Consider the following 12,100-nt stretch of genomic DNA (forward strand, 5'->3'; position numbering starts at 1 on the left):
TGTAAAGGGCCAGATAGTAAATATTTTTGGCTTTGTGGGCCATACAGCCTCTGGGTCTCACAGCAACTGCTTATTCCTGCCATTGCAGCACAAAGCACCACACCCAGTTTGTAAATGAATGCGTGTAGCTGTGTTCCAATAAAACTTTATTTATGAAAACAGGTGGCCCACTGGTCATAGTCACAGTTTGAGAACCCCAGGTACAGATGGTTACCTTTTAGTTCAGTGATTTCTAATATTCAGTTCTATGTTGGATGCTGCTTTGGGTTGTGATATAATCTCCCTTTTCACCCCAACTCTTTAAGAAACATTTACGATACAACAACTTGTGGTAAGGCTACTGTGGGTAGGTGGCATGAAGGGTGGGTATTATCACAGGCAGAAGTAGAGGCGGACGGAAAGAAGACAGCAGTCATCTGATGCCAGGTGGAGTGCAGAGGGAGAGAATCCAGTGAAAGTCGGAAATCAGGGGACGAGGTCAATCATAAGTCTCCATAGGATCCTTAAGAAAAACTCAGGGACACTTGTTCTCCCTCTGCACATTTACGGGAAGTGGGAGGACTTGAAGGCACATCCAGGTGGCAGATGCTTGAGTTCCACAAGAAAAAGAAAGCTTCCTTCGTCTCAAAGGTCCATGCATAAGTACACAGAAATATAGGAATGCTTTCAAAAACCAGAGCCCATGCACAACACTGACAGAGCCATCACTCCCAAATCACGAAATATAGTAAGTCAAGAAAAAAATAAGGAGTTTTTAGCTCCTGAAGTATTTTTAAATTCCTTTGGTATCAATGATCCAATGTACCTTGTATAACATCATATTCAAATCCTGGTTCCATTTTTGTATTTGAGTTGCTGAAAACATTTTGAACTCAATATGTAATTTAGATACCTGCTATTTTCCTGATTTGTTTTGCATACTTTGAGGGTGAACACAGCTGTCTTCTTGAGGATTTAAATGGATAATCACTTCTTTAGGGTTTTCATTTGTATTAACGCTGATTGGCAAAAGAGAAAATATCTTTAATCATACACGTTTCAGTTGTGAACAAAAGTAGTCAATAACTTTCATTTTTGTAATTTAGGGTATAATTTGCTACAAGTTCCTGAGTTCTTTGCAAGATATCTAAAATGAACAACATACCAAAATCCCATCTTTCAATACTAAGTAAAAACTTAGACTAGGAAATAATACTAAAATCATTCCATATATTGCATCAGAAAACTCTAAATTGTTCATAGACAAGTGTCTGTTCCTTAAAAACAACAATTTCACTATTTCTAGAATAATTTTGATGAGTAAATTCTATCTACCATGGAATTATGACACGTGGCACAATATAAATAGCTTTGCACTGCAGTCTCACATAAGGCTTTTTCCCCCTAGATTGAAGGTATATGTTCTGTTTTATGTACAAGTAAGATCCACAATAAAGGTATAAAAAGAACTGAAAGTGAAAGGAGTATTTGATCACCTTTTAATATTGATAATAATAATCATGTGTAAATAAAAATAGTTAACATTTTATGACAGTCACCTAAACCAGTACACTGTGTTAAGTGAGGTAGGAACTATTATTATACCCATTTTATAGGCAAGGAAAATGAGACTCAGGATAACTGTGGCTCGGAGTCTCATAGCTATTAAGAGACTGGACACAGGTCTTATTGACTGTAAAGCCCATGCTCTTAACTGATACTGTACACTGCCTCTTTTGGAGTTATTTAATAAACTCTTCTTTTCATATAAATGAAATGATAAATAATACAATACCAATACTTTAGATTTTAAGTATGCTTTAGTATTAAGTATTACAGCTTTAATATTACAGCTTTAAGACTGGACGCACAAAGAGTTGACTCATTTCACCACTTACCATTACTTCTCATCACTCACTTCTGTTTTTTTTTTTTTAATACTCCCCAGTTTATTCTGAAAACAACTTTTACTGATATATATCCAAATGAATTTGAAATTACAGTTATTTCAAGGTACCCAGAAATTACCTATATTCTCCTATAAATGAAACACTGATAAAATAATACAATGTATTATTTAAGGGCTTCAGTATAATAGAATTCATTTTTTCCAGCCTTTTAAACTATTTTTTCCCATCTAAGCCTATATGTAATATTTGACATTTGGGTTATATGTGCATATAAAACATACATTTGTCAAAGTGAGCATAAGATGAAACAGCATACAGTGTCTTTGCTGGATATAATTAAATTTTCAGAGGCAAATTGGTTCAAATGGGAGCAGAAAGCTGACTTCCTCATCAAATAAACTAGATAAACAAAAAATAAGAATAACAGCTAAAGATTTATTCCATAATTTATTCTCTTTCCTATCCTTCTAACATAGGATAGAAGTGTGCACTCTGGGTATGTGACTCATTTATTCTTTATCCTCTCAGGGAAGTTAGAATGATGGCAGCACTAGAAGCCAAGAGGAAGACTGTGAGTCATGGGACAAAGCTGTCATAGGTTGAGGAGGCGCAAATTTAAGATCCATGGATGAGGAAGAATAGAGGGCTGTATAGCTAGGTGGTGTGAGCTTTGAAGGAATGGTGATTAGGTGGTTAGAGGAGTAATGTCCTGGAAGTGGTCTTGGGGGTAATGAAAATGCTGACCCCACCTCCCAATTTGGAAGTACACAGGGTGGGAGACAATAGATAACAGAACTTCAGTGAGTATATATTGAATGGATGGGTTTCCGGTTTGTTAATGGTGGTTAATGTGATCATAGAAAAATGAAGGGAGCCTTTGAAAAGGATAGCTCTAATAGTTTTGTCATGTCAAGTATCATACCAATGATTACTTTAAAGCTTTGTCTGGCTATAAGACAAGAAGGTTGTTTCATATATGATTGAGAACTGATTAGAGCCAGAAACAAGAGGTAAGGTGTCGGGAATTGAATCATAACCTCCACAAGGAGCATGTTCACATCCTAACCTCTGGTACTGTGTTGTGAGCCCATTTGTAAATAGGACCTTTGGAGATGTTATGATTGGTTAAGTGGTGCCCGAACTGAATGGCCTTAAACCAATACGGCTGAAGTCCTTATAAGCAAAGGAAATTGGACACAGAAGGAGAAAGCCATGGGGAGGAACTGGAAGCTGGAAGTCAGTGGAACCAGGAAGAGAAAGGAGAGGACATCACCATGTGATGGGAAAGCCAAGGAACCCAAGGATTACTGGCCGGTCAGAATGCTACCAACCCTAAGAGAGAGCAAGCATTCTAGTCTCTGAAGCCGTGAGCCAAAAAATTCCTGTTGTAAGCCAACCCATTGTGTTATTTGCCGTAGCAGGTGGGAAATGGGCTCTAAATGGAGAAGTCTAAACAGCATTATTCCTCAGTAATCAAAGTATGACTTGAAGTTTAACTTTTGTCACAAATTACTGACATAGTAAATATGCAGTGAAATATCAAAATGTACAGATAACAGCATTTTTTCCCTAGTGAAATGTCAAGCCTGTGAGATTTAATCACAGGAAACACTTGCGAGTTTGTGTGGGTGGATAGGAATTTTTTCACTAAATCTCAAAATGGACAGATGGCTTTATATTAATATAATTTTCTTATTGTCTAATAACGCAGAAAAAAGTCAAAGGAAACATTGCATACTGTTTTCTCAAGAGATACTGGCTCAATATGCTGAAGTAGCTAAGACAAATCTAATAAAATATGGAAATCAAGAAAAAGAATATTGAAAGGGGAACAAGAACTATTATTTCAGCTTTATACTATATGCAGTTCTGGATACTGAATTTTGGTGATACAGAATCAGATTCAGAAATGGGCAACTAAAATTATCAAATGAGTAGGCATAAAGGGTTCAAGATTTTGAACCAGACATCTGAGTTAAAGCCCTAACTCCTAACAACTTCACACTGGGGTGATTTTAAGCAACTCTGCACCTCTCAGCAATTTCCTTGAGCAAACTCTCCATACCTTGGAGTCTTCTTTTCTTTGGGATCACAATATTATTGGGTTGACCTATCTCACAGGGTTGCTCTGAGAACCAAAGAATAAATGGTAAAGCATTTTTGTAAACAACCTGTTGCCCAGACGTTTACTGTCACTATACTTATTATTAATCTTAACTGCTATACAAGTGGAGATCCAAAGTCATTAAATAAAAAGTATTTTGAGTGCCTATAGGTGGTCCCTACTCAAAAAGAGCCCATAGCCTGGGGAGGGGACTGTCAAGGAGGATGGTAGAAACCAAGAAGTCAAGAGAAAATCAAGTGTGGCTAGGGCAAGAGAGGGGAACACGGTGATTAGATGGCCTGAATCTGAGAAAGCTGAGGACTTAAAGGTCATGTCAAATCATCGACAATGACATCAGTCCACAACAGATTTGCTCACCAAGTTCAGTGTTCATATGTTAGAACAATGAGCATCCTTGAAATCTGGGGTAAGTTTAGGATAAGTTAAAAATGTATTATTTAACTCAGTAGGGAGCTGTAGCAGAATTCCCTGAGAAGAATGGCAGCTACATCCATCAAAATCCTTCCGTCTCTGACTGCAACACAACCCCTGGAAGATATCACTAATTGATCCCTCTGGATTCAGCCTTAGCATCCTTCCAACACAGCACTACAGACCCTGACAACCAACAGATCAACTGAACTTTAGTTTCCCTACATTTACTGTCTGGCCCATTTACTGGCATTTGTAGCTGGCATTTCCCCTGCTGACATCACTTACTGAGCACCAGGTCCCACCCTCCTCTCTAAACAGGGCATGCAGAACTAATCTTCTTTACTGAAAAAGCATAAGCAGTCTGAAGATTTACTAAGAAATAAAATTATACAAAAATAGAACACACACACAGAAGGATTTCACCTTTTTAAAGTCTCAAGACACTCCTCAACGATGCCCACCTTACCCATCTTATTAAATATTGCATCCCCACTCCCCCACATTCCCAATCCTTCTTACCCTGCTTTATTCATTTCATAGCCTTTATCCTCCTTTATTATATTAATTAATCAATTCACTAACAACTTAAAATTTTCTGTTTATTGTCTCTCTCTTGCCACTAGAATGCCAGCTCCATGAGGGGAGGGGTTTTTGTCTGTCATCTTCACCATTGGATGCATAACAAGCCTTAGAACAGTCCCTGGCACAAAGAGGTGCTCAAAAAATATTTACTAAATGAATGGATGTACTAAATACCACTTAAAGGAGATACCATAAAAGAAAAAAATTATGTTTTTCTGAATTGTTTACTGTCTCAGAGGTAGACTTCAGCCTGTACCCTTCTTTGCCTGGTGGGATCTTGGGTCTCCCACAGAGCATGCCACCTCATTCTATAGTAATGCTATCTCTACCGGAATGTTTTGAGGCTCTAGATAAACTGCTGTTCTGGCTGGAGGACCACAGATGTCCTCTCCGCTCTGACATTTTTTGTATCTCATGTGGCTTCCTTCTTCTTTATCACGAGGAAGTTTATGCTCTTCTCTTCATGTGAGAAAAGCCTGAGCTCCTGATAAAGGATGATCAATCCTTCCTACATAGCCACACCTACTTAGCTTATTTGAAGCATGACTGAATGATTAATCAGCGCGATTGCATCCAAGAGAAGGGACTTCTTCACTTTGATTATTTAAGTTTAATATCCCCCCAATTTTAGTTTTGCATTATTTCTAAGATGAAAAATATGGCATTTTTGTTATAATAAAATACTCATTATCCCAAGAGTTGAAATAGGCTAAAAATAAAATTTAAAAAATATTTTATTGTGGGTTATTTGAATGTTTGGGAGCTTATCTCCCTCACCTTTGAGACCATAATTATTCTTCAATGCCATGTTCCTGGTTGCCACTAGTCAAAGAGAGAATGCCACAGGCATTACATTTCCACAGAATGTGTCAAAAACAGGAGGTATGTTTTAAAAGGTGGGAAACAGGAAGAAATACTATATGACTTGAGGTTATTTCAATTAGACAGGAAGACCCAAATAACCATTTCTAAGGACACAATTTTTGTTAAATGGTTATTGAGTGTTGTTTATGCCTGAGGATGACTAATAGGAGGAAATTAGCTTAAGTTATGTGGGCAAAAGAAATCAATAGTCAGACTTGGGAATTTAACCCTCCAGTTGACTAACAAGGAATGGGCCATAGAAGATAAGGAATGAAGTAGAAGATAAGGAATGAAGTAGTTGGAAGGGAGAATGAAAGAGGTCGTCTTGCATATCTCTTAGGAGGAAGAGATAACCATTTGCACTGGGTGGTTTTAACCAGAGACTGGTACAGAAATAGAAAATTAGAAGTCCTGACTTCTTTAATTCAGCCTTAGTTAAAATAAAAAAAAATTTAATCCACAAATTATAGTGGTTCTTAATGAGAAACTTCAAGGAGAAAAATTTATTGATATAAGAACTTTTGCTAAGGTAAAGTACCAGGCTAATTACTTTTTTCTTTTTGTATTGAAGAAGGATAAAGAATATCTACATGTCAAGCCATAAAATATAGAGAACATTAATTAGGAAGGATAAAGATTTAACTTATGTATAAGTATCTACTAATTCTCTGTTTTATCATGAAATTGAGTTCCTTACTATGCTGTTTGCAAACAGTTCTATTGTGATATTCAATTTTTTAAAAAGTTCGTTGTCATCCCCTGTGAAATATCAAAACTTTAATTACTGTAAAACTTATTGTAGAAAACTGCATTTCTTTAGAATATTTGCTTTAGAAAAACAATGTTATAAACTCAGTTTTGCAGAATGTTAGACTTTGCTCATCAGCCTTATAACATTTATCTCACTGACTCTGACCTCAGTGATCTTGTTATAATTAAACCAACCAGAGCAAAAGTTGAGTGTATTCTCTTCCCAGTCAAAATTTAGTGTGACCTTAATCTTTGCAAGTTTAAAAAGTAAATTGTATTTATAAAAGATTTATTTTTTAATACCCAAAGCAAATTCTCAACTCTTCAACCCTGGCAGCCTGTGCTCTGTGCCAGTGGGTCACACAGTCTCACTTTTAGTGACATGATAGGGGCTGGGGATGGAGGCCATTGCGGGAACATCTCAGCAAAACTAGGCTATCAACTCCTACCTCAGTGCCTATTAAACATTTCCTTCCTCCTCCTTTGTCTTTGTGTAAAACTCTTCCTTTTAAAAATTCTAAGCTTTTATTTTTTGATTTTAAACTTTTTTTTATTAGAGAGTTTTACAAAAAAACCATGCATAAAATGCAGTGTTCCCTTATACCACCATATCGTTAATACCTTGCATTAGTGTGGCACATTTGTTACACTTCATAAAAGAACATTTTTAGAACTGTACTATTAACTGTAGTTCAAGGTTTCAATTAGGGTTCACTATGTTTTTAACAAAAATTTTATTCTAGTAACATATATACCACCTAAAATTTCCTCTTTTAAACACATTCAAATATATAATTCCATGCTGTTAATCACTTTCACAATGTTTGGTGGTGACAGTAGTACAGCATTGTGAATGTAAGCCTTTTTTTTAAAAAAAAAAAGTGTGTTTACTCTTATACATATTTCCTTTACTGTTTATCCCTCTGTATTCATAATGTGCATCAAGAGCCCTCTATAAAAATTACTGCATCTTTTAATGCAATAATGGATTTAAGGTTTTTTTTTTTTTTTTTACTTTCCTTTTGCTTGTAAGAGGAGACAAGTAGAGACATAAACATTTTTGAAGAGAATAATGGCTGAACTTACCCTTTTTTATACTTTAGAATTATCCAACCAATGATGGATAAAATAATGAAGAACACACCAGAGAAAATGCCTAGGCAGTAAAACAAGGAAATTCAATGCAAGGAAAATATAACCTAGAGCTTTTAAGTACTCTTAAGGTCTAGTCCCTCTAGAGGTTGCCAATGAGTTTTTTTAATGCAACTATAAATTCTGCTTTAAAAAAATAACCTCCCACAGGTTTATCTTTCAGATTTTCCCCCACTCCTGGTTTAATCTAGAGCAGTAGTTTTACTGTCACAGAATTATGGTTAACGGGTGAGCACAGCAGTTTTGCAAACTTTAGTCCAACAGCATCCTTTCAATAAGACGGTGAGAACTGGACTGAGGCTCCTGGGCTCCAGCTCTCTATGGTCCTCCTCTCGTGTAATGTGTAAGGGACAGGCTATTCTGTGTAACACATTCTATTAATCCCCTTTGAAGCAGACTCTATCACAAAGCCACTCCCATTACATAGGCAGATCATAGAAAAGGGCTTGGAAAACTGGTCTTTGTGGCTTTCCATTTGTGCAAATGGGCAGAACTGCCATCAGAAGTATTTTCCCAGGTTATAAACCTAAGAACAAGGTGCATTCTCCAGTCAGATGTAAATAATCAGTTTTTAACCTTGAGGAATGATCATTCATTCATAATGGTTCAGAGATAAAGAAACTTCCTTGAGGAATAGTCACTCTATATACATACAAGGATACCAGCTTCACCACACCCTGGCCTCCATTTATCCTTATTTTTTCTAATTGAATTTACAGTGTAAGATGTTTTGATCTCTCATTTTTACATTTTGTTTACTGTAAGTGAATACTTACTGTTAAAGATGCTATAGTTCCTCAGCAATCCCTTAATAAACTTACCAACTAGGAGAGCAACACGTGAGGCTAAAAGGAAGACAAAATTCACAGAAAATTAGTCTGGCACATGACATGGTCAACAGAAGCTCTCGGCCAGAAGCAATTCACCTTGACTTTTTTTTAAAGCACAGTTTAATTTTTGTCTTATATAACAAGCCATTGGTTTCACATAAACAATCTCATTTTATCTTGTGCAATCAACGAATCCCGATTTTTCTTAATATTTTTGCCATAAAAATACTATGATCACAGCAGAAAATTTATAAAATGGAACAGAAGAAAAATACTACACATAATCCCAAAACCCTAAAATATTTTGGTATATTCCCTTCTGGTGCATTTTCTCATGCGTCTAAGTTTTTACATATTATATAAAAATATAGAAATGAAATTACACAGGGACAAAACAATATAAGGTACTCTAGTGGATGTATCACAGTTATTTAATGATTTATATCATACGTTTAAGTTGTTTCCACTTTTCATTGTCATGAAACCCTTGAAAAAATGCAAAAAATACTTTTCATATTTTACATTATTTCATTAGATAGGATCCTAGGAGGTCTAATTGGCTTGAACATTTGTATTATTCTCTACATATATTGCATAATTGTTTTTCACAAATGTTTTAGCCAATTTACAATGGTATCTTCAACATACAAGGATATTGGATATCATCACATCCTTGCTTTTTATTGGGTATTCACATAAAAAATTTTTTAATTGCTTTTAATTTAATGGGTAAATAAAAGTACCTTGTTCTTTTTTTTTTTTTTTTTTTTTAATTTATTCGGTTCTATCTAGGTTAAACAGTTTTGATATATTTATGTGCCAGGGTCAAAAAGCAGGAACTCCTTTTCTCCCAATCCTGCATTCTAAAATAGTTGATGCTTTTCCTGTGTTTCTGTCAAGGGCTGTGTTGTGCTGAACAAGGTAATGGACAGAAGTGAAGAAATTCCATACACCTTTGAAAAGGCATGGAAACTTTTGTGAGCTAAGAAGATCCAGAAAGTGAGGGGAGCAGTAGAAGACAGATAAGCCAAACTGGACTGGAGTTTATGAGATAAAGTCTGGGTGAAGAGATCAAAGCAGTTCTGGGAAAGCAGTTATTCTAACGAACCAGACCTTGGAGGAGATCAATGGGTAAAGTGGATTTTCTTCTTTAAAAAATCTGAGAGATTCCAATAAAGTCTTCTCTTAGTCTTCATATCTTTCCTGGAGTTGAATTTATTTTTCTTGCATGCAAAACATGCTTGTCAGTTTTGAGGCAGCACTATTAAACTTGTGTTTCATGTATTAATTGTTATGTCATGTTCTGGCTCAAGGGGAGCTCAAGATCTCCCTCCCTTGACTCAAAAGAAGAAGATCAGAGTCAAGTCTCTGACATAATTGGGCCATTGCAATGGGGGGATGTGGTGGATCTAAGAATCCCAAGTAATTCTCCATTCTGTTATGCTACCACTATTGGATTGCTCCTCTCTCTCAATCCTCCCTATGGTCCTTTATTCCAAGCTTGGACCACTTCCCAATCTACTGTTCCCAGCTTCCTTTTTAGGAAGTTCTAGGGCTGGTATTTTGAGCAATTTGATAATTCTGTTTAATTTGATAATTCTGTTAAAACCGATGTGCCAGTTTGGGACTATTATGTACCCCAGGAAAGAATATGTTCTTTTGTTCCTCTCTGGTGGGTGTGTACCTATTGTAGGTGGGATCTTTTGATTGCATTGTTCCCATTGTGGGTAGGACCTTTTGATTAGATTATTTCCAAGAAGGTGTGACCCAACCCATTCAAGGTGGGTCTTAATTAGTTTACTGGTGTCCTCTATGAGAGGATAAAAGGCAGAGACATTCTGAAAAGAGCTCAGAGAGATGCTTAGAGAGAAAACACCCAGAGCCGACACAGACCCAGATGTTTGGAGATGCTAAGCTAAGAGATGAAGCCCAGAGTTTGCCCTGGAGAAGCTAAGTGAGAACCCATATATGCTTGAGGAGAAAGCCACTGAGAATCAGAAGCCAAAGGCAACCCAACCTGGAAGCAAAGGACCAGCAGACACAAGCCACGTGCCTTCCCAGCTGACAGAAGTATTCCTGATACCATTGGCCTTTCTTCAGTGAAGGTATCTTGTTGATGACTTAGTTTGGACACTTTTATGGCCTTAGAACTATAAATTTGTGATCTAATAAACCCTCATTGTAAATGCCAATCCATATCTGGTGTTTTGCATTCTGGCAGCCTTGCCAAACCAGAACAATAAATATTCTACTTTTTTTTTCACTCCAGGCTTTTCTATGGTTTGACTTTCATAACTTTTAACTAATTATTAAAACTGATTATTTATTGCAAGCTACACAGAAAGGTTTTAAGTGTGTTTTTTTTTCCAGTGTTAACTATATTATTTGATCATTGATCAAATAGTTTAACATTATATGTACCCCAGAAAAGCATGTTCTTAAAGTTAATTCATTCCTGTGGTGTGAACCCATTGTAAATAGGATCTTTTGATGAGGCTACTCCAGTTAAGGCGTGACTCACCTCATTCAGGATGGGTCTTAATTCTCTTACTGGAGTCCTTTATATAATGGGATGAATACACAGAGAAAAAAGAAAGCCACAGAAGCAAGAAGCTGAAAGAAACAAAACCTGGAAGAGAAGGGAGAGACCAGCAGATGCTGCCATGTGCCTTGCCATGTGGCAGAAGAGCCAAGGATAGCCAGCAGCCAGTCTTTGGGAAGAAAGCACCTGATGATCCCTAATTTGGACATTTTCTCAGCCTCAAAACTGGAAGCTTGTGAGCTAATAAATTTCCATTGTTAAAGCCAATGCATTTCATAGTATCTGCACTGAGCAGCTTAGCAAACTAAAACAATCATCTTTCCCTTTCCTATGGATTAATGATATCTCGGTTATATTTTATCTGTATGATCCTTGTATTGTTATTTATAACAACATTTATTTTATTAGTATCTATTTTGTTCCACTTATTTATATGTCTGTCTTGTGCTGGTGCAAATTGATAAATATAGTGTGACTTTATGTTTTGTTTTACTATCTGGTAGGATTGATTCTCCAATTATCTGGATTTTCCATCACTTAAAGCCAGATCTTCAGTATACTCTTAAGGCATTCCATCAGTTAACCAATAATCTTTATGCCAAAGAAGTGAATATAATTTGATATTAATGAGTGCCAAGTTTATAATTCAGAAATGTTATTTGTTAATCAGATTAGCTAACATATTTAAGGAATTAACTGTAAAGATGAAACTTGAACAATCTTGGTATATAACTGCATATTATAAATGAGTCCTAAAAGTTGAAGGTCAAAAGTCTGGCACTAACGTAGATTAAGAAAGATTATTCATGATTATTTTGCTCACCCATCACTTGATGTATACAAACTCACTCCTTAGCATTTTGTAGCCAGCAGAGTGCTCTCCTTCTCAGAGCTCAAGGCACATGCTTTCTAAATCTGCTGTATCCCACTGTATCAGCCTAAAATCCTGCAG

At 36.3% G+C, this 12,100-nt stretch overlaps 1 protein-coding gene across 4 annotated transcripts in view; it reads right to left on the bottom strand.

Annotated features, from left to right (window-relative positions):
* Positions 1-12,100, bottom strand: part of CR1 (complement C3b/C4b receptor 1 (Knops blood group)) — a 130,003-nt gene that overhangs the window by 4,795 nt on the left and 113,108 nt on the right. For 3 of the 4 annotated variants that reach the window (XM_037824815.1, XM_037824813.1, XM_037824816.1), the window contains 3 exons: positions 8,598-8,621; positions 7,711-7,780; positions 130-998 (listed from right to left, as the gene is read on the bottom strand). In XM_037824815.1, the coding sequence (XP_037680743.1) occupies positions 896-998; positions 7,711-7,780; positions 8,598-8,621 (197 nt within the window). In that variant the 3' untranslated portion in view covers positions 130-895. Of the gene's footprint in view, positions 1-129; positions 999-7,710; positions 7,781-8,597; positions 8,622-12,100 lie in introns of those variants that run through there. The other variant, XM_037824814.1, reaches the window with a different exon arrangement.

Source organism: Choloepus didactylus, chromosome 2 (assembly GCF_015220235.1).
Source record: "Choloepus didactylus isolate mChoDid1 chromosome 2, mChoDid1.pri, whole genome shotgun sequence".
NCBI lineage: Eukaryota > Metazoa > Chordata > Mammalia > Pilosa > Megalonychidae > Choloepus > Choloepus didactylus.